Raw genomic sequence first — 23,864 nt, forward strand, 5'->3', positions numbered from 1 at the left:
TCTCATCCACAGAACTTACAACTTACCTCTCTGATCCTCTTGATCTGAACGTAATGTAACCGCCCCCAGTCAAGTTCATCCTTTAAATAAATAATACTCCATGTTAATTCACAAATTAGAGCAAATTTGGCTACCATAATACATCTGCGTCACCCAAAAACAGATGTCAAAACGACCAGAGAAAAATCATGGCTGACTCTTTAAAAGGAAGCTTTAACCTTAACACAGATAGCTGTTATAGGGATGCCTCTAGGCATGGCAAATTTAAACACACAACCCCATTAACAGTCTTTTGAATCTCATCAGTTTAGAACAAAACCTGACAGTAAAAAAAAAAAAAAAATGAAGGCCTACGTGTTGAATTCTTGTAGGCCTATTCTCTAAAGCTTAGCTGACAACACCTAGAGGAAAGGTTTCAGGGTTCTTAGTTAGGAACAGACACCTCCAGGCTCCCAGCTGCAAGCACTAAGCTCTAGCCACCCAGGTGGTTCCTGACCCTCTGGTGGATCACGGGGACTCAGAGGTGGACGGCCAGCCACACAGCGGGGCTCTGCCACAGGCTGTGAGAGTCACCCTAGTAAAGGACCGCTGCCACCAGAGACAGGCTTTTGCCTCAGGACAGCCCGTTCACTGTTATGGCCGCTGGGCTGCTGCTCTCTGGAGACAGGCTACAGGGGCCTCAGCTCAGGCCCGGCACTCTCCTGTGTCACCTGCAGTGATCAGGCCCAGAGAGAGGCCACAGGGAGTCTCCCCAGATCCCTTACAACCAGCCACAAACAGAAGAAACAGACAACCAACCTTTGGATGGCGCAGTTCTCCACTCTGTCGGCAAGTCTGCCAAGTCTAAAAGTAAATGACCCAGTTTCAAAACATTTCATTAAGCTAATTAAAAATTTTTTAAGTCTAATTTCAACACATTTTGACCGCTGAAAAGTTACAAATTTAATTTTTTCCAATCAACTTCATAAAACTGGCCTCCCACCCCCATTTACTTCTTCCAACATGGTCTGTTCCATGTTGGACATCAACAAGCCTCATGATGCTTTCAGCAAAGACAGGGCTATGGTATGAAAATGTACTAACAACCTGTGGTAGCTGTTTCCTCATTTGCACAGAGAAAACTTACCTTGAATGCCTCAACAAGCGCAATACAGTCACTCTTACTATTGCCAGAGAAATTCACTTTGTTCCTATTAATAGATAACAAACAGTGTCATTCCATATCATTAAAACAAAGTGACTTTTAAAGATAAGAATGTCATGTACCTGTATCCATCAAGATGCTGCCTAAAAGGCATCGCAAAAAAATTCTTCAAAGAAAGAGCTGCCGCTAACAACACAAAAACAAAGATGAGGCAAGATCATTCAAGTGGCATTCCACAACCCTTCCAGCGGAGTTCTGTACGCTCACACTTACCTATAATAAGACATTCATCTAGACATCCAAATACGTGTCCAAGAACTATGAGTTTACCGAGTTGTTGATTAACAGGAAGCTGGGCTAAAACTCTTCCTAAGAAGGTCAGTTCACCATCATGGGGGTTCTCATCTTCTCTCTGCCCACTCACTGCAAGTGCCCCCACCTTTAGGAAACAAATTAGCCCCGTTAGCAAGTACTGACTTCTTCTCTTTTTCCCTTACAGTACCGAGTCTAAACAGGAAATAAAGACCAAATTCCAGCGATTAAGATCCTAAAAGACATCTAGGTTGACTTCTGAAAAACTGATGCTACCAAAAAAATTTTTTTAATTTGCTTCTAGTAACTTAGAATATATTTTATTATTTTTTTTAAAAGGGTGACACTGCAAGGTAACACTCAAAATACTCCCACAAAAGTCTACTTCATTTACAATTTAACAAATATGGCATGCATGATATGAAACCAAAGATCTAACTACCACATCATGGTGGTCACAACTCAACTTATTTACCTATAGGGAGAAACCTCCTTAACTTGACAAAGTGTATTTCAGAGAAACCAATACAGGAATCAACAGCAAAATGCCAGAGCATCCCCAAGTTCAGGGCTAGCAGCAGAATATCTATAGCCCCATAAAGAGGTATGCAGACCAAGGCCCAGGGTGCAATCAGCAAGTGTGCAGAGTGTGAGCAGGGTGTAGAGTCGAAGAATCGGAGGAGGCAAAGCTGTTTCCAGCAATCCAGTATGGATTGCACACAGAAGTGCAAGAAAAGAGTCAAGGAGCTGACGGGCACCACAGGCAGATGTGGCCAGGTGAAACTGCCCCAGAACCCCCTCCAACACTGCCCTTTAGGCTCATCCCACATGGCCTTCGAAGAAGAAATATGCAAACGCCATTTGGCATTCATTACTTTAACATTTGCAAAAAAGTATATTCAAGAATAACCATTGCATCCCATCCTACACCTCTCTTCTCCCAGTGCACCGCAGGCAGGCAAAGCCCTGGAAAGCTAAGGGCCTCAGCAGGACAACTAACGAAAATAGGTCAATGACAGGTATGGAGTCTGCAGTCAACAATGAGGCATTACACGTTTTCAAGCAAATGCGGATTTTTTTTTTTTTTGCGGATTCTTTTATGATAATCAAAACACTTTAAAGATACCCACACATTATGAAACTTCTAAAATTTACCCAACAAAATCTTAGCTTTTCCCAACACTGATGTACATCAGACACACGTACCTCCTTTAGTAAAAGGATGGTTCGTTCAATATCACTCAGACTAGGTGGAGAAAGGGCGGTTGCCAGCAAAGCTCTTGGTTCACCCATGTCCAGCAATTTCACTTTCAATACTGTGCTTCCTAAGGGACAACGCTGAAAAAAGCAAAAACTGAGAAATAAGGAAATAATTAACCTACCCACATGACTAGTACTTCAGACACAGAAGCAGAAGAGAGGAGGAGAGAAAAAGAAAGAGGGAGACAGAGGGTGAGAGGAGGAGGAGGAGGAGGAGAGAGACAAGAGAAGACACAGATAGGGGAGGGAGGGGAGACAGACGGACTGGGGATGGAGAAGATGGGGGGGAAAGAGATGGGGTAGGGAGAAGAGGGGAGAGAGACAGATGGGGGAGGGAGGGGAAGAGAGACAGATGGGAAGGAAGCAGGGAGAGAGACAGTGGGGAGGGAGAAGATGGGGAGAGAGATAGATGGGGGAGGGAGAAGGGGGAGAGAGATAGATGGGGGAGGGAGAAGGGGGAGAGAGACGGAGGAGGGAGAAGAGGTGGGGGAGAGAGAGACAGGGGAGGGAGGGGGAGAGACACAGATGCGGGATGAAGGGGGAGACAGATGGGGGAGGGACAAGGAAGAAAGACAGGTGGGAGAGGGAGAGGAGGGAGGAAAAGGAGGAGAAAGATAAAGCAGAGAAGGGGAGACAAAGAGGAAGCAAGCAGCCAACCCCACATTCATGAGCTGTAAAGGGGCTGAGGAGCCCACGGACACGAGGAACCACTCCTCCCATGAGAAATGTAACATGCATGTGAAGTCCCAGCACAGCACCTGGTGCTCTGTAAACAGCAAACCAGCACTGTGATTAAAGACTAGTTTGGGCAGATGATGATTTTTCTGGAATCAAAATTATAAAACACTTAAAATTATATTACTTAGATAATTCAGTAAAACTTGGTCTATAAATGACCAGAGTGTATTACCAGCATCTCCGGAATGACATGGTCAGGGATGGAGCTGTCCCAGAAATCCCTGTGGACCAGCCTGTAACAGTACCCTTTAGACACTCGTCCCGCGCGGCCTGCACAGGGGAAACATCCAGTGTTTTGCATTAGTCACTTTAACACTAGCAGAAATATATAGTTAAGAATCACCATTAAGTAAGAAGGAAACCTTTGTTATCTGGTACCAGACCAGGTCAGTAAATGCTTTAAAACAAGTTAGTGTCAGAAGTCATCCCACACAGACTCGGTATCTGATGTCTACTCGGTGATCTACGGCATTAAATCCAACGCATTTTTTTTAAGATTTTATTTATTCATGAGAGACAGAGAGAAAGAGGCAAAGGCACAGGCAGAGGGAGAAGCAGGCTCCATTCAGGGAGCCCCACGCAGGACTCCATCCCGAGACTCCAGGATCATGCCCCAGGCCGAAGTCAGGAGCTCAACCACTGAGCCACTCAGGCATCCCCCAATACATATTTCTTTTTTTTTTTTTTTTAAGATTTTTTATTTATTCATGTGAGAGAGAGAGAGAGAGAGAGAGAGAGGCAGAGACACAGGCAGAGGGAGAAGCAGGCTCCATTCAGGGAGCCCCACGCAGGACTCCTCCCGAGACTCCAGGATCATGCCCCAGGCCGAAGTCAGGAGCTCAACCACTGAGCCACTCAGGCGTTCCCCAATACATATTTCTTTTTTTAAAAGATTTTTTATTTATTCATGAGAGAGAGAGAGAGAGAGAGAGAGGCAGAGACACAGGCAGAGGGAGAAGCAGGCTCCATGCAGGGAGCCCGATGTGAGACTCCATCCTGAGACTCCAGGATCACGCCCCGGGCCAAAGGCAGGTGCTGAACCGCTGAGCCACCCAGGGATCCCCCCAATACATATTTCTAAAGAAACCAATGTTGGTCCTGAGATGGCATAGAAATTAAAACATTTTAAACATAAGACATTTTCTACAAATGCAAAGCTCATACTAATAAAAACACCAAAACATAAAGTTGGTGGGAGCGGGTGTGGCTCCCCCACTGACACAGCTGTGATAGGACACATGCGCAGGCCGTCACCATCTGCCTTGGGCTTTTCCACCAAGGCCCCTGCAAAGACAACCGTCAGGACAGCTGCTTCACATGAAATGGGGGCCAGGGCCAGGCCTGGCCCTCACAGACCACATAAATGACTCTTCTCTTGTAACTGTATAGCTTGTGAAGCAGAAACTCCTTTTATCCCAAAACATAATAAAATATCCCACACAGAGAGAATAGGTCAAGGGGGAAGAGTGTCCTTAATAAATACCCAGCTTTACAAAATGAGGCAGCCCAAGGAGGTTCTTTCCTTCCTCAAACTTGGAGTCAGGAAAGATGGAGGAGGGGGTCTGGACTGGCGCTCCTCACCCCCACCTGTCTCTCCTGGTAGATCCCCTCACCACCAGGAGGTCCAAGGGAGAGTCCAGACTTCCAGCGCTGCCATCAACCTACCCCACACTGTAACTGCACATGACAGGGCTGTCTAGGTAGAGAACTCCAAGGTAATGACTAAAAACAAAAGTAAAAACTCCTAGAACCAATTAGTGAATTCAGCGAAGTCACAGGATGTAAGATCGACACACAAAAAGTCGATCACATTTCTATACAACAGTAATGAACACGTAAAAACTGAAGTTAGAAATGCAATGCCGGGGGCACCTGGGTGGCTCAGCTGGTTAAGCAACTAACTCTTGATTTTGGCTTAGATACTGATCTCAGGGTTGTGAGATTGAGCCCCATGTCCGGCTCCATTCTGGGCATGAAGCCTGCTTGGGATTCTTGCTCTCCCTCCCCTTCTAACCCTTCCCAAGCTCACACTCTCTTTCCCTCTATAAAATAAATAAATATTTTTTTAAAATGTGATGCCGGGGTACCTGGGTGGCTCAGTCGGTTCTACCTTCAAGCTCAGACTATGATCTGAGGGTCCTGGGATTGAGTCCTGCATTGGGCTCCCTGCCTCTCCTCTGCTCCCTCCTCTGCCCCCTGTTCATGCTTAGCGCTCACTCACTCTTGCTCTCTCTCTCGCTCTCAATAAATAAAATCTTTTTTTTTTTTTAAAGGCAATGCCATTTACAATCATGCCAAGTAAAATTAAATACTTAGGATCTGTATGCTGGCAACAACACAATGATGGTTAAAGAAATGGACGAGCTAAATAAATGGAGACACACATTGTGTTCAGGGATCGGATGACCCAACATAAACACACCCACACTCCACAAACTGACCAACAGGTTTAACACCATTCCTACCAAAAGCACAAGATGATTTTCTTGGCGACCCAGACAAGTTCATTTTAAAATTGACAGGGAGAGCAAAGCGGAATAACTACAACAGCTGTGAAAATAGAGGAAAAGGCAGGAAGAATCCATATGTTTTAGGTAAAGTCTCACTATAACCAGTGCACTGCTGGTGAAGGGAGAGACACTTCCACCAACAGGATGTCACCAAGCACCCAGACAGAGCCCCACATAAGCGAGCCCCATGGACACTTCACAAGGTGCAGAAGCCACTCAGTGGGGAAAATTCAATGATGCTGGAACAACCAGACATCCACAGGCAAAGAATGAACCTCACCCCAAACCTCACACCTTTTACAAAAATTAGTTTAAAGTCACATTAGTTCAAATGGCCACAAAACATTCAGTGAGAACACTCTGAGAAGAAAACACAGGGGAAACGCCTTTGTAAGCCAGGGCGAGGTGAAGCACTCCTACAGGTGACATGCAAGCACAATCCATGAAAGGAAGAAATGATACACTAGACTTCAGCCAAATTTAAAACTACTCTCTTTGAAAGAGCCTGGAAAGAGGATGAGGAGACACAGAACAGAATTTGACTAACACGTGCAAACCACACAGTAACAGCTCACACAGGATTGGTATCACAGGTGCACAGAGAACTCCCAAACTCAACAGTCAACATGCACACAGTCCAATTGTAAATTGGGCAAAGACACGAACATTTCTTTCCAGACATTTCTCTGGAAAGAAACAGATGGCAAATAAGCACAGGAAGAGCCGTCACCTCTACCGACACAATCACAACAAGGCACAATACTTCTTCAGAAAGGCCATGGCAAAGAGCAGCAGTGTCATGGCAGGCAGGCAATGACATCTGGTAGGACCATGAAATGGTGAGGCCACCACAGAAACAGCATGAGGCAGTTTCTTACAAAACACATGCTTGAACATGCTCCCTGTGTTCCCTCGGTAATTGCACTCCCAGGCTTTTATCCCAAAGAACTGAGAACTTATGTCCACATAAAACCTGCACATCAATATTCACAGTAGCCCTCTGTGTAACTGCCAAAAACCAGTGATACTGAGATGTCCTTCCAGGGGCGAGTGCACAAGGGGACGCAGCAGCAGGACTGCTGACACGGTGGCAGCCGGGACGGACCTCAAGGAGGTTATGGTGAATGAAGAAAGCTCATTTCAGTAGTTGCCTGCTGCGTGACTCCATACATACGATATCCTCACCATGGGAGGATGCCAAACAGACCAGTGGTTGGCAGAGAGCAGTGCGGGTGTGACTAGAAAGAGGCAGCACCAGGCAGCCCTTCTAGGCAGCGAACAGAGAACAGGTCTTGTGTTCTGACGGCTGTGCCGACATGGGTCCACATGTGCCTCAAACTGCACAGAAACACACACCAAGCTCAGGATAAACCTGCGCAATGCAGGCCTGGGGCCTGACTCCGCTTCAGGCAGAGGTCCCTGCTGACAAGCTGGGGGACACTGGGGAGAGTGTTCAATGGACTAGTTTTGCGACTTCTTGTAGGAGAAAGAATTATTACAGAAATTTTAAACATACAAAAAGACAAAAGCTAAAACTCCTATAATCTCAAGACTGGCCCAAAGATAATCATGTAACACTTGTGTATTTATTTCTAGTCATTTTTTTCTGAGCATCGGTTGTTTGGGGGGCACTTCTGGGTATATTACGTATGTTATGTACTTCCATAACACAACATCCAGTTTTTCCACGATGCCGAATGAGAAGCTGCTTCTGCCTGTACTTGAGGGCTGCTCAATCATTCAGTCTTGCTCCACCTCTGGGTGAGCAGCATCAGGGGAGGCAGCAGAGGTGCGTGTTAAGGACATGGGCCCAGGTAGAGCAGCACCAGCACTGTGAGCACAGCCCAGACCACCACGCCTTCTCTAGCTCTCAGCCACACCATTAAGTGAGGGTATTAACAGTGTACTAAGGCACAGGGTGGGATGAGGATCAAATGAGTTCACATCTGGGGCACCTGGGGGGCCCAGTGGTTAAACGTCTCCCTTAGGCTCAGGCTGTGATCCTGGGGTCCTGGGATTGAGTTCCGCATCGGGCTCCTGTGGGGTGCCTGCTTCTCCCTCTGCCTGTGTCTCTGATGAACAAAATCTTTAAAAAAAGATTAACTTTGTCTCTGTAAGTATCCTCTACTTTTTTAATTCACTGCAAAAACTGGTAGTGTTAAGATGAGCAGATGCTTGCCTGTTACACACAAAAACTGTCACCTAATTGTATGGATGAGGGGAGAATCAGATTTAAATGAAGAGTCTGATGATATGAATTATTGTTGCTGAAAACTTAAAACTGGTTCCAATAAAGAAAATATCAGCAAAAGGGTAACAAATACAAAAATAATTTTTTTAGACACCTGAATGTGCCACCAATTCATTACCATGGAACACAAATGCCTTACCTTTTCTCTGATTACAACTGGTTTTAGAGGCCCAACTCAAACGCAGACTCTGATAATTCGTATCTTCATCACAAACCAGAGTTCTAGTCAAACAAAAATCTATAACTGTCATTTAAAAAAAGGAATGTAAACACCATGCTAACAAGAAGTAACTGTGCAATAATCACAATGCATAGTGACAGAACAGTATGAAACATGCAGTCTTTAGCATCAGTGCACACACAGAAGCCTCTGGAAATGCACTGGCCCCTCCTTACTGCCCAGGCTCACGTTATTTCTTCTAAGGACTGGGAGCCTCTGGGCATAAACCACATAAGTCCTATAGACCCAACGTGCCACAGAAGAGCCCATGTGGACTGCACCAAGAGCGCATTGTCAGAGGGGCACAAAGCAGCAGCACAGAAGTGGCAACAGTGCTGGACTGCAGGGCTCCAATGGGGAAGGTGGGAGGAGGGGGTGGGCCACTGCTCACTTTCCCTGGGCTTTGGTGCCCTCCTCTGTGAGACCAGCTGACAGAAGCCCCTCCAAGTCCCCTCTGGACAGATCCCCCCGACTGCAGAAAGCAGGCCATGCTGGCAGGCAGGGTGCCCTCTTCTCCCTGACCCTCACACGCTGAGCCTGAAGGAGCACCTGGTGTCCTCACGGCCACTGCCTCCTGGAAAACCTCTGTCTCGTTCATTTCACCACCACCACCCCCATCTCCCTCCTTGCTCCCTGGTCCTCACACCCTCCAACACCACTCCCACCAGAATTTTTAGTGACTTCCACGCCCACCAAACAATGCCAGGGCCACCCAGGATCCCAGGTCCTCGACTCCCTCCTCTGATCATCCTGTCCACCCCCCCACACCCTCAAGCAGCTCCTACCCAGGGCCACACCAGACACCAGCCTCACACTGATAGTAAGCACCCCTCTTACTGTGAACCAGAACTATCCTTCCTCTGCCTGTCTCCAGCCTAACCCCATAATCCTTCACCCCTGCAGATGGCCCCACAATCTGCCGCCTCCTCTTCTCCCATCCCTGCTGACCTAACCTCAGCTACACGCCCTGAAAGTATCCTCAACTCTGTGCCCACCCATTCTGATCTTCTCATCCAACCAACTGTGGCCCCAGCTGACTGCTGCTCTCCACCTCCACTGTGCAGTCCCCAGAGCCAGAGGAGGACAAACCAATCAGGCCAGCAGGGTGACTGTCCCTTTTCCCTTCCTGGCTACTAGGCTCAAGTGGCCATCAGGGGACACAGAATGTGGCATACCACCCCCCCCCCACACACACACACACACACTCTTTAGGGTCTCCTCCTCAAACCCCTACGGCTTCCCATTCTGACTGCACACTAAGGACCATGTCTCTGGCTCACCGGGAGAAAGCAGAGGCAGTCAAGGACCTCATGAGTTCCCTCGGGCACCCACCCTCTTACCCTGGGTAAACTGCCCACACACACACAGAGGCCAAGCACCCCTGCAAGGCCCCGTTGCATCCCCTCTGCCCTTCACAAGAACAAAACCACAGGAACCGGGCCCTCTCCCCTGCATTGTCCTCTGTACCTTTCCTATCACCCAGGGAAAGTGCTGCTTCTCCTGTTGGTGCAAGAAATGTGTTCTCTTGGCTCCAGCTGCCCTTCAGCTATTTCTCTGTTGCCCTTTACAGCAAAATGCCACAGGAGTGCTGACTTCACTGTCTCCAATGGCTCTCTCCTCCCATCACTTTGTGACCTCCAACAAAACTGCTCTGGTCAATGTCACCAATGATGTCCATATTATTAAATCCATAGCCAATTTCCAGTTTTCTTCAACTTTGATCAATCATCAGCATGACATGCTTGTCCATCCCATCTTCCTCAAAATACTTTCTGACTTGGTTTCTAGGACTTTGCTAGCTGCCCCCCTGCAGCTCTTCATTACCCCCCATCTTTCAATACCAGAAATGCCTTCCCCGTGTGCACTCGATGGGAGCCTAGCCATTCACCACTGACTGGTCACCAGGTCTACACAGCCAACTACTACTGGACACACAGCAGGCATCTCAGCCTTATTGCTCAGTGTCTCCCACTAACCCACACCAGATCCCCCAGCACACCTCTTCAGTACTGGCCACTCCTTATGTCCCTATCACTGACATCCCACTGTAAACCACCACTGAGAGTCTTGCCCACCCTCCTCACTCAGCCCCTCCACCCCACTGTCTTCTGTTCATGAATCAACTTTAGGCAATGTCATCCTTATTCTAAAAATACTTTCTCACCAGCAAAACCTGAAGTCTTCACAAGCCCTAGAAGGCCCTGCATGACCAGGTACCCCTCCCCTTTACCTCCCTGACCTCTCTCCAACCACTTCCTCCCGGCTCACCTAGTCCAGCTCCCCAGCCTCCCTGCTCATTTCTGCACTTGCTTCACAGACTTTGCACAGACTTTGCACTCTCTGTTCCTCCTGGAAATACTGTGCCATGCATCCACCCCTTCCCTGGCCACTCTGTTGACAAGTCAGGGGCCCTTCACCACTACTCCCTGCCCCCATCTCCTTCCTCCTATTCCACCATCAGTTTACACACTACATGTCTCTATTTTGTCTCTCAGTTCCCCACCCCTGAAGGTGTCCTGAGAACAGAGACTTCTGCTTATTTACTATTTCTCCAGCACCTAGAATCATCCCAGGAATAGACACAAGACACTGTCATTTCCCAAGTTCATGTGTTTATCTGTCCAGCCATGCTGTCCTTGCTGCTCCTCAACCCATTCCCTAAGCCTGAACCACGTCTTCTCATGGCTCACTCCCCATTCCATTCAGATACTGTTTCCTCAGTGAGGTGTCCCATATCACTCTGCCCCAGTCACTGTAACCCACCATCTCGTGGACCTTCCTACGCAGCACTGAGCTCCCCTGAAATGGTACACACTTCTGCTTGCTCATTGTCTCTCCCACCAGAATGCAGCCCCCGTGAGACAGGGCTTGGGCTTATTCATCACTGTTCCCCTACCATCGACAACAGTGCCTGGCACATGTGAGGCTTTAAACTACGAATTAATGAACTTGGAAACTTCCTTAGTAAAGCCATCACACACTTGATCAAGGGCAAATACAGAGAACACCCAATCATGAGTTGCTCCTCTTCCAGGTGACACAGGACCCCACACTAAGCTACCCTGAGTGACAGATGAGCTGAGCTCCAGCCCACCCCCTCCCTCCTGCTGCAAAACTCCCCACTCAGGGCAGCCCCAGGCCCCCCCAGAGGAGAAGTGGTAAACCACAAGTGCAGGGAAATTGTATGAGCCTACTCTTCTAACTTCTCTCCTCCGAACAGTGGAAGAGATGGGGAGGAGGAAGAAGATCAACTCCTGAGAGGCAGATACACCTGCAAACATTACAGTTTACGTTCTGGGGAAAACAGAGAAGTGTCTTACCATATTTGACATCTGGAACTGTGACGGAGCTCTCTGCAATGTTGGTGGACAGGATAATCTATCAAATACCAAAAACAAAGCATATGACATTCCTACTATGTACTGGAAACATCAGGCAGAAATTTAAAAAAAAAAAAAAAAAGTCAAGCTCAAAAATTTTAAAGTTTAATGTAAATTTTTAAATTAGTTGTTTTCCAGGATGCCTGGATGGCTCAGCAGTTGAGTTCTGCTTTCAGTTCGGGGAGTGATTTTGGAGTCCTGGGATCAAGTCCCACATCAGGCTCCCTGGGGGGAGCCTGCTTCTCCCTCTGCCTGTGTCTCTGCCCCTCTCTCTCTCATGAATATATAAGTAAAATCTTTAAAAAATTAAATTAAATTAATAGTTTTCCTATTTTCTACAAGATACAACTGATCAAGGATCCAGGAGGAGTGTGGAGGGAACCAGGGCAGGGTGGGCTCCCAGCTCTGCCCTACACCAGGGTGGGGCATTGGGTTAGTTACTTACCTCATTGTTTTCATACATACCATGCACTTAATAATAATGGTGCCCCCCCTCCCCAAGAGGGTTGTTGCGAAGATCATAGGAATTAACAAGGGTAAAGTGCTTAGAACTGCTGCTGGCATGAACCAAGCGTTTAACAAACAGCACCTATTTACTTATAGCACTTGCACCCAGGCACTGTGCCACTTCTGTAATGTTAGTCCAGACACCTACTACTCTAATTAACCTTCCTAACTGCTCTGCATTCAAACAATAAAAGTTTAAGTCTCAGAGAAGTGATTTGCTCAATGTCACATGATGACAGGTGACGGATCCAAGCCATCTCTCTGTCAAGGACCACACATATGATCTCAACTATTACCCCTCTTCCTGGTATAATTCCTCGCACACAAAGCCCAGCAACACAGCAGGATCTTAAAAGCAACAGGCAAGGGTGCCTGGGTGGCTCCGTCAGTCAACACAGCAGGATCTTAAAAGCAACAGGCAAGGGTGCCTGGGTGGCTCCGTCAGTTGGGCATCTGCCTTCAGCTCGGACAGATCATGATCCCCGGGGTCCTAGGATTGAACTTCGCTGGGCTCCCTACTCAGCAGAGAGTCTGCTCCCTCTCCCTCTGCCCCTCCCCCCTGCTTGTGCTCTCTCTCTCACTCTGTCAAATAAATAAAAAAAAAAATGGAAGCAAGAAGCTAGGCAAAGACAGCTGCCCCAGACCTCAGACATGGAGCTTTAGGAGTGCTGGGACTACCCCAGGGGCAAAAAGCACAAGCAAGGACCCGCTGGGCCTGTGACTGCACTGGACACCATGCAAGATCCTGGCTACCTCCAGAAAGTCAGAACACTTGTGCTGGAAGCAAGGGGGGTTGGGTTGTGCATTCCAGGTTCCTGATCATCTCAAGCAGCTCTAGAAGGGTTGTGATAAGACACTCCAATGGTCCACGCATAACCTGAGATTAAAGAAATCCTCTTTAACCAGGACTGAGAATGTGGGTGCTAACCAAATTCGCTAGCACAGTGCTGCAGGCACCAGAAGAGTCCCACAGTCTGAGAAATACCAAAAAGTAAAAGGCATCAAAACCACTAGCAACAATGCTCAGAAGTTGAGGAAATTAAAAAACGTTAATCAACTTACAAAATAGAAGACAAAAGTAAACATACCTGGCTCATCAGGCAATTACATTCTTAGGTAGTAACCACTAGCTACAGAAAACATGATACAAATAAGCTGAAGCATTAGCATCCTTCTTGGAAGAGTCTCTAAGGAAAATGTACCTGAAGTGCTTGCAACTTGCCTCCTGGTTTCCTACCTTTCTGTACCCAGGAACTGGGCTTAAAAACACATTATTCTGTTCTTCTAAAGTCACACTTGAATGGAGTGGATAAACCTGTAACCTAGGGAACAGATTAATGAAATAAAATGTCCATGAAGAGTAGATATACGTGAGAACACACAAAAATGATTATTCACTGAGATGATCAGAATTATTTAAGGCAGAAACAACACAGTAATAAGTTAGTAGAAACAGAGCCCATTTGAAACACACCTTTTGTGAACCATGTTTGTGAGAAGTTCATGCATATAGTTTATTTCACCCAGACCTGGGGAAGAAAAAAAGTAGGGGGAGGGGAAGAGATGTATTACTAAAAAACAACCTTTATATTAAAAATAACATATTTTTCAAAAAAAGGTCAATTCATGGCCTACCAATTCATGTTATTTGACCCTGTTATCCTCTCTGCGCAGTTACATTACAATTACAAATAAAAATGTACAATGACACTGACCACTAGTAACTCAAAAATATGAAAAAAAACTCCACATTCTTCCAGGTTTTTCAACAACAGTGTCTGCAAGTGTGGCCATCTGAACAATTTTATATTTTTTACTTCCCACTGACTTTTCCAATTTTCCTATGATGAACATGTAACATTTTACTACCAGAAAAGTCATTTTTATTTTCTTTTTTTTTTTTTTTGAAAAGTCATTTTTCAAAAGTCTTGGTCAGAGATACACTAAATTATCATTAGCTTTAAAAAAAAAAAATGTCTAGGGGATCCCTGGGTGGCTCGGCAGTTTAGCGCCTGCCTTCAGCCTGGGGCATGATCCTGGAGTCCTGGGATCGAGTCCCATGTCGGGCTCCCAGCATGGAGCCTGCTTCTCCCTCTGCCTGTGTCTCTGACACTCTCTCTCTCTCAAGAAGAAATAAAATCTTTAAAAAAAAAAAAAAAAAGTCCTAGCCCCAGTTCGGGAGAACGTGACTTTATTTGCAAGCAGCATCATGGCAGACATAATGAACTAAGGTGAGATCATAATGGAGTAAGCAGGCCCTTACTTCAAAAGGACTGGTGTCCCCTACAGGGGAAAGGAGAGCGACAGCAACACCGAGTGTGTGCCACGTGTTAACAAGGAAGGCAGAGACAGGAGGGACACCAAGGATGGATGGAAGGTGACTATCAGAAGTTGCCAGAGGCAAGGGAGGACTCTACACAGACTCCCAGAGAGAGCAGAGCCGGCCAACACCTTCTTTTTGAACTTCTAGTCTCCAAAACAGTGAAAGAATACGTTTGTAGTTTGAAGACTTACAGTTTGTAGCCTTTTATCACAGCAGCCCTACAAAACTAGTACAGAACTGTTCCCAAAAGATCATAATGAAATAAACATTTGTCAAACCTGCATTCACATAAACACAGAACAGAAAAACAATAAAGTAAACTGAAAAATATCATTTGTAAATATTTTCTACAGACAATACTAAGCAGTTAAAAGGTATTTACCTCATAATCATCACAGTTAAAAGGTATTTACCTCACTTTTTAAGCTGGGAGCACTGTAGCTCACTCTGGTCAAACTTTTCCTTAGTATGCTATTATGCACGCAGCAGTCTTTGACAAATATTTATTGGGGTAAATACAACTCCACCCCACTGTCAGCTAATGGTTGTTTCCTGAGTCCAAAACTAATCCATAACCTAAGCAAAACATGATCGAAGTTGTAAATTCAAATGTTGTACCCCAAAATTATGTAAGTTACTTTTACTCAGGCTTTTTATTCTCTAAATCTACCAGCACATATGATCTCTACCTTCTGACAACAAAAAAATATGTGACATACTGACACATTTCACCAAACTATACCACAAAATTAAAAAAAAACAAAAATATCACTTTGAAAAAGTATAACTTAACAAATTAATCTTTACAGGTATCTGAAGAGCCAATTTTCCCAGATATTAAGAAACAGACACAAAGACTCTCCCGAGGACTCCTGTGGTGTCACAGTAACAACACTGTCATTAAGTGAGCTTTGAATGTACACTGATGGCCATTACCTCACGTATATAACCATATACTTTAAATAGCAAACTTAACAAAACCAATTATTTAATTGAAAATTTTGAAGGTGGTAAGACTCCCTTCAAAAAATTAAACTTGGGCAGCCTGGGTGGTTTAGTGGTTTAGCGCCGCCTTCAGCCCAGGGCATGATCCTGGAGACCCGGGATCGAGTCCCACGTCGGGCTCCCTGCATGGAGCCTGCTTCTCCCTCTGCCTCTCTCTCTCTCTCTCTCTCTCTCTCTCTCTGTCTCTCATTAATATATAAATAAAATATTTTTTAAAAAATTAAACTCTTCGTGTCAATTGCATTAATACAAAGGTTACAGTAAGAGATCAAACGGAAAATCACACTGTTCATGTTTCTCAGGGTCTAAAAAGACTAAACACTCACAGTGAATACCATTTTCACAATACAGGCTGGGCACAAATGAAGCCTCCAACCGACATTAGAATTCCAGGTCACACGTATGATGCTCACCTGGCAAAAACACCAACACACTGCTCCGCTCCAACACAAACTGGGCACCCGACCAGGTCTTGCTCCTGTTACAGATGGGAAGCCTAAAAACGTTAATCTGGGCAAACATAGCCACTGCTGTTCCAGAACTTTAACAGTGCAGGTTTCTTTTTTTTCTTCTTCTTCTTCTTCTTTTTTTTTTTTATTGGAGTTCAATTTGCCAACATATAGCATAACACCCAGTGCTCATCACATCAAGTGCCCCCTCAGTACCTGTCACCCAGTCACCTCAATGCCCCCGCCCACCTCCCTTTCTACCACCCCTTGTTCGTTTCCCAGAGTTAGGTGTCTCTCATGTTCTGTCTCCCTCATTGATATTTTCACTCATTTTATCTCCTTTCCCCTTTATTCCCCTTCACTATATTTATATTTCCCAAATGAATGAGACCATATAATGTTTGTCCTTCTCCGATTGACTTCTTTCACAGTGCAGGCTTCTGATCACAAAAATCTCTTACAGACCATCCAGTATAATGTTCTGTCTTGTACATAAGAAAACACAGAGGCCCCAGGGAATGGCCCAACAATTGATAGGGGGCCCCAAGCCCCTCAACTCCCACTGTTTTCACCTATTAAAAACTGATTATCTGCCAAACTTCCCCTTGAAATTCAGCTATTGTAATCCAGATTCTCAAAATAGAACACTTCAAAAGTAACTACAACTTAAACCATCAGCTTGCCTTTCCACTCCCGCCAAAATACTTCCTTTGCATAAAATCAGAACTTTGATTCTCTGCACCCTGTAAGCTCTTGGCAGCAACAAGACAGATGCAGTCCCTGCTGTTTGTAGCTCATGTTCTAGCCCAAGAGACAGACAAGACACAGGCAAGTAAATCAGGTGCCTCCACTTTAGCGGGAAGATGGCTGGCAGGAACAGACAAGAGGCCCTAAGCCACCGTGTTGTGCTTAGTAGCTCACCCCACATCCCTTCTCCTCTGCACTTACTGTTCCCAAGCACAGCCTGGATAGTTTCTTCACTCCTCCAAGAAATAATAAAGACTAGAGTGAGAAGTAATAAAACAGAAAGTAAAAGAGAGAAAAATCAAACCCCAAACCCAGTCTTTAGAAAAAAAAAAATGAATGAAATGGACAAATCTTTACCTACTTGGAAAAAGAGAAGATTCAAAATACTAGATAGAAAAAAAAATTAAGAAATGAAAGAGTACATTACTACTGACTTTTAAAGAAACAAGGAGGTATATAGCAGACAACTGCATGTCCACAAAGTAGACACTGACATGAAATGGGACAGATTGCTAAAAAGACACAAACTACTGAAACTGACCCAAGGAAAAAAAACATCTGGATAGACCTACAACAAAGGAAGAGATTGGACTGATAATTTCAAAACTACTCATAAAGAAAGCCCAGACCCCAGTGACTTCACAACTGAATTCTACATTCAAAGAACTGATACCAATTCTTCACAAACTTCCAAAAAAATAAAACATTTCCCAACTTATTTCATGAGGCCAGTATTACTCTGACACGAAAATCAGACATAGACATCACAAGAAAACCACAGACCAAGATCTCTGATAAGTATGAATGCAAAAGGCTCAATATAATACTAGCAAACCAAATCCAGCAACATAATGAAATAATGATATACCATGACCAAGTGGGATTTATCCAAGGAATGCAGAATTGATTTAATAATTAATGTATTACATTATATCAACAGAAGAGAAACAAAAATTACATCATTATCTCGGACACAGTAAAAGCATTTAACAAAATCTAATTAAAAGTTTCATTATTTCATTAAAAGTTTAAAAAAATAATAGGGCAGCCCAGGTGGCTCAGCGGTTTCATTAAAAGTTTAAAAAAATAATAGGGCAGCCCAGGTGGCTCAGCGGTTTGGTGCCGCCTTCAGCCCCCAGCATAATCCTGCTCCCTGCAAGGAGCCTGCTTCTCCCTCTGCCTGTGTCTCTGCCTCTCTCTCTGTGGCTCTCATGAATGAGTAAATAAAATATTTTTTAAAAATAACATAAAATAAAATAATAAAATTTAAAATTTAAAATTCAACAAACTAGGGCAGCCCCCGTGGCGCAGCGGTTTAGCACCGCCTGCAGCCCGGGGTGTGATCCTGGAGATCCGGGATCAAGTCCCACGTCAGGCTTCCTGCATGGAGCCTGCTTCTCCCTCTGCCTGTGTCTCTGCCTCTCTCTCGCTCTCTCTGAATAAATAAATAAATCTTTAAAAAAAAATAAAATAAATAAAATTCAACAAACTAGAAATAGAAGTGAACTCCCTCAGCCTGACAAAGGTTATCTACAAAGAGTCCACAGCAAACATCATACTTAAGGGTGAAAAACGGGCTGTCGTCCCTCTCAGATCATGAACAAGACAAGAATGTCTGCCCCTCCGCTTCTGGTGAGCACTACTTTGGAGGTTCTAGGGCAATCAGGCAAGAGAAAGAAATATAAAACATCCAGACTGGAAAAGAAGAAATAACATTATCTCTGTACATAAACTACATGACCTTGTATACAGAAAACTCTAAGAAATACTACTAGAATAAATGACTTCAGCAAGGTTGCAGGATAAAACATCAGTATACAGAAATCAATTGTCATTTCCTACACTTGCAATGAATTATCCAAAAACATAATTTAAGAAATAATTTCATTCTAGCGTCAAAAAGAATAAAACACAAGAATAAGTTTAACAAAGTAAGTGCAAAACCTACACTTTGAAAATTACTAAACATTGTTTAAAATGATTTTTTTTTTATTTTTATTTACTTATGATAGTCACAGAGAGAGAGAGAGAGAGGCAGAGACACAGGCAGAGGGAGAAGCAGGCTCCATGCACCGGGAGCCCGACGTGGGATTCGATCCCGGGTCTCCAGAATCGCGCCGTGGGCCAAAGGCAGGCGCCAAACCGCTGTGCCACCCAGGGATCCCTAAAATGATTTTTAAAAATCTAAAGAGAAAAACGTTCCATGTTGGAACACTTAATATGGTAATAGTTAAGATGGTAATACTCCCCCAAAACTGATCTCAAGACTCAACACAATACCTTTCAGAGTCCTGGCTTCTCTGGAGAAATTGACAAGCTGATTCTAAAAATCATACAGAATTATAAGGGACTCAGAATAGCGAAAATGATCCTGAATAGGAATAAAGTTAGGAACACCCATACTTCTAATTTCAAAATTATTTCAAAGCAATGATAATCAAGTTCATGTGGTACAGAAAAGGGTGCCAATGCTATATCATGGGGAAAGAAGAGTCTTTTAACCAACAATGATGGGACAAGTGAAATAGCACACATGCTAAAGAAGGAAGCCAGAGAAGATCTCTGGGTGGCTCATCAGTTTATTGCCCGCCTTCGGCCTAGGGTGTGATCCTGGAGTTCCGGGGTTGAGTCCCACGTCGAGAGCCCTGCGTGGAGTCTGCTTCTCCCTCTGCCTGTGTTTCTGCCTTTCTCTCTGTGTCTCTCATGAATAAATGAATAAAATACATTTTAAAAAAAAGAAGGAAGCCAGACTCTGACCTCACACATTCATAGAAATTAACTCAAATACTTAGGACCTAAATGAAAGAGCCAAAACTATAAAACTCTTAGAAGAAAACAGAGGTAAATCTTCATAAGCCTGAACTTGGCAGTGGATTCTTAGCTATGTCACCAAAAGCATGAGCAACAAGAGAAAAATTAGACAAATCAGACTTTACCAAAATTAAAAATTCTGTGCTTCAAAAGATACTAGCAATAAAAAGATAACCTGCAGAATGTGAAAAAATATTTGCAAACCATGTATCTGGTAAAGGGCTTGTACCTGGAATACATAAAGAACTCTTACAATTCAATAATAAAAATGTAATCCAATTAACATGGACAAAGGACTTATGTCTCTAAATATAAATGCACACACCTTTAAAGAGGATATACAAATGGCCGACAAGCTTATAAAAAGATATTCAACATCATTTGTAATTAGGGAAATGTAAATCAAAATCACAGTGTAATATCACTTCCTACCCACCAGGAATGTTGGAAACAAAGTTCAGACATCAACCAGTACTGGCAGGGATGTGGAGAAATAGGGCTATAGTGTGAATGTAAAATGATAACAGATGCTCTGGAAACCAGTCTGACAGTTTCTCAAATGTTAAACAGTTTATTGTACGACCCTGCAATTCCAATCCTAGATTTATACATAAGGAAAATGAAAATGTACTTCACATGAACTTTCATAGCAGCATTATTCATAAAAGCCCAAAGGAGAAAGAGAACCTAATATACACAAGTGGATCAACAAAATGTGGTATATCCATACAATGGAATTATCAGTCAGCCATAAAAAAGAATAAAGTACTGACACATGCTACAATATGGATGAGCCGTGAAAACTTACAGTAAGTTAAAATTTACAGTAAGTCACTGACCAAACATCAGATTCCATTCATATGAAAGTCAAGAATAGGAAACCTACAGAGATGGAAGGTTGATTAGTTGGTTAGAGCTTGGGGTGAACAAGAAGGCTGAGGGAAGAGAACAATAGGGCCAGGGTTCCTTTCTGAGATGACGAAGAGGTTTTAAAATGGACTGTGGTGAGGGGCACCTGGGTGGCTCAGTGAGTTGATCGTCCAACACTTGATTTCAGCTCAAGTCATGATCTCACAGTCCTGAGATCGAGCCCCACCACTGGGCTCCATGCTCAGCAGTCTGTTTCAGATTCTCTCTCTCTCTGCCCCTTCCCCCACTCGCACACAAAGCTGTCTAACAAATAAAATCTTTAAAAAAATAAAATGGACTGTGGTGATAGTGGCTCATATATGTGAATATATCAAAAATTGCTAAATTGTAAAGTTTAAATGGGTGAATTATATCTCAATAAAGCCATTCTTAAAATGAGGGGGAGGGGTGCCTGGCTGGATCAGTTAAGCATTCAACTCTTGATTTCAGCTCAGATCATGATCTCAGGATCGAAGATCAAGCCATGAATAGGGCTCCACACTAGGCTTGGAGCCTGCTTAAGATTCTCTCCCCTCCTGCTCACACTCACTCTCTAGAAAAAAAAAAAAAAAAAAAAGGGCGGGGGGGGGTGGGAGCAAAAAGGTGAACAGGAAGGCAAATAGGAAGTTCCTTGTTTGCCACAAAGCTGACAGGTAGAAGTCAATGACCATTTTCTTAAGCTAACAAGTATCAGAAGCCTATGCAAAGAAAAAGATGACAGGCCTTATATAAAGATACGTAATCACAACAACATAACTATAAACATTCCCAACTACCAAGAAAGAATTTTATTTTTTTTTTCAAGAAAGAATTTTATTTTATTTATTTATTCATTCATTCATTCATTCATGAGAGAGACAGAGAGAGACACACACACACACACACACACACACACACACACACACACACGGGGCGGGGGGGGGCGGGCAGAGACACAGGCAGAAGGAAAAGCAGGCTCCATGCAGGGAGCTGGATGCGGGGACTTGATCCCGGGTCTCCAGGATCACGTCCTGGGCTGAAGGCGGTGCTAAACCGCTGAGCCACCCGGGCTGCCCTTCAAGAAAGAATTTAAAAAAAAGAAAAGGAAAAGGCCATGTAGTAAATATGACACATCTGAGACTAAACACATCTCTTATCAATAAATACTGATAGATCAACTCAATAAGCAAAAGAAAAAGATTTTCAAATGGTTCACAAAGTAATCCCAACTCTACTACATGCAAAAGACACACTTAAACATAAGCAATTCAAAACGGAATGAAAATAGGGGTACCTGGGTGGCTCAGTCAGTTAAGCATCTGCCTTCAGCTCATGATCCCAGGGGTCCTGAGATCGAGCCCTGCATCGAGCTCCTTGCAGGGAGCCTGCTTCTCCCTCTGCCTCTCTCTCTCTCTCTCTCTCTTGAATAAAATCTTTAAAAAATATATATATGCCACATGATCCAGCAATCACACTCCTTGATTGATATTTACCCAAGTTGAAAACATAAATCCACATGAAATCTGCACACAGATATTTACAATAGCTCTATTCGTAATTGCTCAAACCTAGAAGCAACCAAGATGTCCTTCAGTAGATGGAGAAATAAACTGGGGTCAATCCATACGATGGTGCTGTTTGTTCAGCGCTAACAAGAAATGAACCATCAAGCCATGAAAAGACATGGAGGAAACTTAAATACTTATCAGTAAGTGAAGGAAGCCAATCTGAAAAGGCTACATATTGTAAGATTCCCAACTACGTGGCATCCCGATAAGGGCAAAACTACGGAGATCATGGTTGGCATGTGTTCTGGGGGAGGGAGGGATAAATAGAGCACAGGGGATGCAAGGGCAGTAAAAAAACCACTCTGCAGGATATCACAGTGGTGGATACATGTGATCATACACTTGTCAAAATCCATGAAACATACAACACCAACGGTGAACCCTAAAGTAAACTATGGACTCTGGGTGAAGATGGGTCAATCAAAACAAAGGTACAACTCCATGCAAGATGTTGGCAACAGGGGACGCTGTGCATGTGTCGGAGAAAGGATATCTCGAAACTCTGTAACTTTTTCAATACTGCTGTGAACCTGAAACTGCTCTAAAAAAGTAAGTCTATTTAAAAGGAAAAAAAAATCCATGAGTCACTGATATTAAAACAAAGAAGCAGGGTAATACAAGGGAAATTCCTCTTTATAGAATAATCTCAGGGAATAAGAAAGAACAATCACATTAAACCACCATGTGGTAGGATCATCAGCAAATGCTCACACTATGGATGAAAGGCTGTCAGGTGCCATAAGAGACACCAATGTTCCTACTCCGTGAGCCCGCCGAACCTCAAGCAAGATCAATGAAGAGAAACCCCACCTTCTCACAAAAGTCAAACCACAGATCCTCTAAGACTAAGAGTGTGACTGCAAGTCAGCCAGAGCCAAAGGGCAAATATTCCTGCAAGGAGGGATTAGACCAAAAGGTGATTTCTCACTGCAGTAAGAGAAGCCAGAATCTGTGAAAACATCATCAAAATACAGAATGAAAAATAAAAATGAGTGTATTTAATGTATGCAAATTACATCTCACTAAAGTTATTTAAATGAAAAAATTAGAAAAAGCAGGAGAAAAAACCACCTACATTTTACACCTAACAAAACTATTTCAAGAACAAGAGTGAAATAAAGACATTTTTAGCAAAATAAAAACTGAGAACATTTACTAACAGACTCTTAAAAAAACTTTTGAAAGATGTACTTTAGGAAGAATGAAAATGATCTAAGGAACGTCTAAGATGCAAGAGACAACGATGAGTAAATAAAATGATATATATATTGGGTAAATCTAAACACAAGATGATATAAAAATAACAAAAATTGGTGGAAGCTCAGAAACAGAGCTAAAATAATACACAACTGCAAGCAGGTTGGACAGGACAGGAGACTGGATTATAGCCGACTCACTTTCAGGTCGTGTTCCAGAGGAATGTAAGGCCATGAATAACTTTACACTTCACAGATATTTACACTTGGCAAGGAACAGTAAAAGGAGAGAGGCACGGGTGTGTGTGTCAGGCCTGTAAGACCAGCTCCCCAAACTACCCACAGTCACACTCCAGTTGCTGTGAGGAGGTGGACAATACATTCTCTGTATTTGTTGTTCCCAACAGATAAACTCTATTTACCTACTATAGTAAAACAAGCACAGGAAGGTTCATAAAACAGTATAATATTTTTTAAATTACAGACTCTAACCACCACTTAAAGTTCCTAAGGGAAAATATGTTCCAGACTCCGATGGCCCAGCTAAACAAACGA

At 43.8% G+C, this 23,864-nt stretch overlaps 1 protein-coding gene across 1 annotated transcript in view; it reads right to left on the reverse strand.

The window, feature by feature from the left end:
* TDRD9 (tudor domain containing 9) overlaps positions 1 to 23,864 on the reverse strand; it is a 109,078-nt gene that overhangs the window by 40,522 nt on the left and 44,692 nt on the right. The window contains exons 10-21 of the mRNA XM_041759113.1: positions 16,064 to 16,128; positions 13,797 to 13,851; positions 13,560 to 13,644; positions 11,756 to 11,813; positions 8,355 to 8,459; positions 3,627 to 3,724; positions 2,663 to 2,794; positions 1,418 to 1,583; positions 1,267 to 1,330; positions 1,127 to 1,190; positions 799 to 843; positions 27 to 80 (exon numbers count right to left, since the gene is read on the reverse strand). Coding sequence (XP_041615047.1) covers positions 27 to 80; positions 799 to 843; positions 1,127 to 1,190; positions 1,267 to 1,330; positions 1,418 to 1,583; positions 2,663 to 2,794; positions 3,627 to 3,724; positions 8,355 to 8,459; positions 11,756 to 11,813; positions 13,560 to 13,644; positions 13,797 to 13,851; positions 16,064 to 16,128 — 991 coding nt within the window. The remainder of the gene's footprint in view (positions 1 to 26; positions 81 to 798; positions 844 to 1,126; positions 1,191 to 1,266; positions 1,331 to 1,417; positions 1,584 to 2,662; positions 2,795 to 3,626; positions 3,725 to 8,354; positions 8,460 to 11,755; positions 11,814 to 13,559; positions 13,645 to 13,796; positions 13,852 to 16,063; positions 16,129 to 23,864) is intronic.

Source organism: Vulpes lagopus, chromosome 6, assembly GCF_018345385.1.
Source record: "Vulpes lagopus strain Blue_001 chromosome 6, ASM1834538v1, whole genome shotgun sequence".
In the NCBI taxonomy this organism is placed as follows: Eukaryota; Metazoa; Chordata; class Mammalia; order Carnivora; family Canidae; genus Vulpes; species Vulpes lagopus.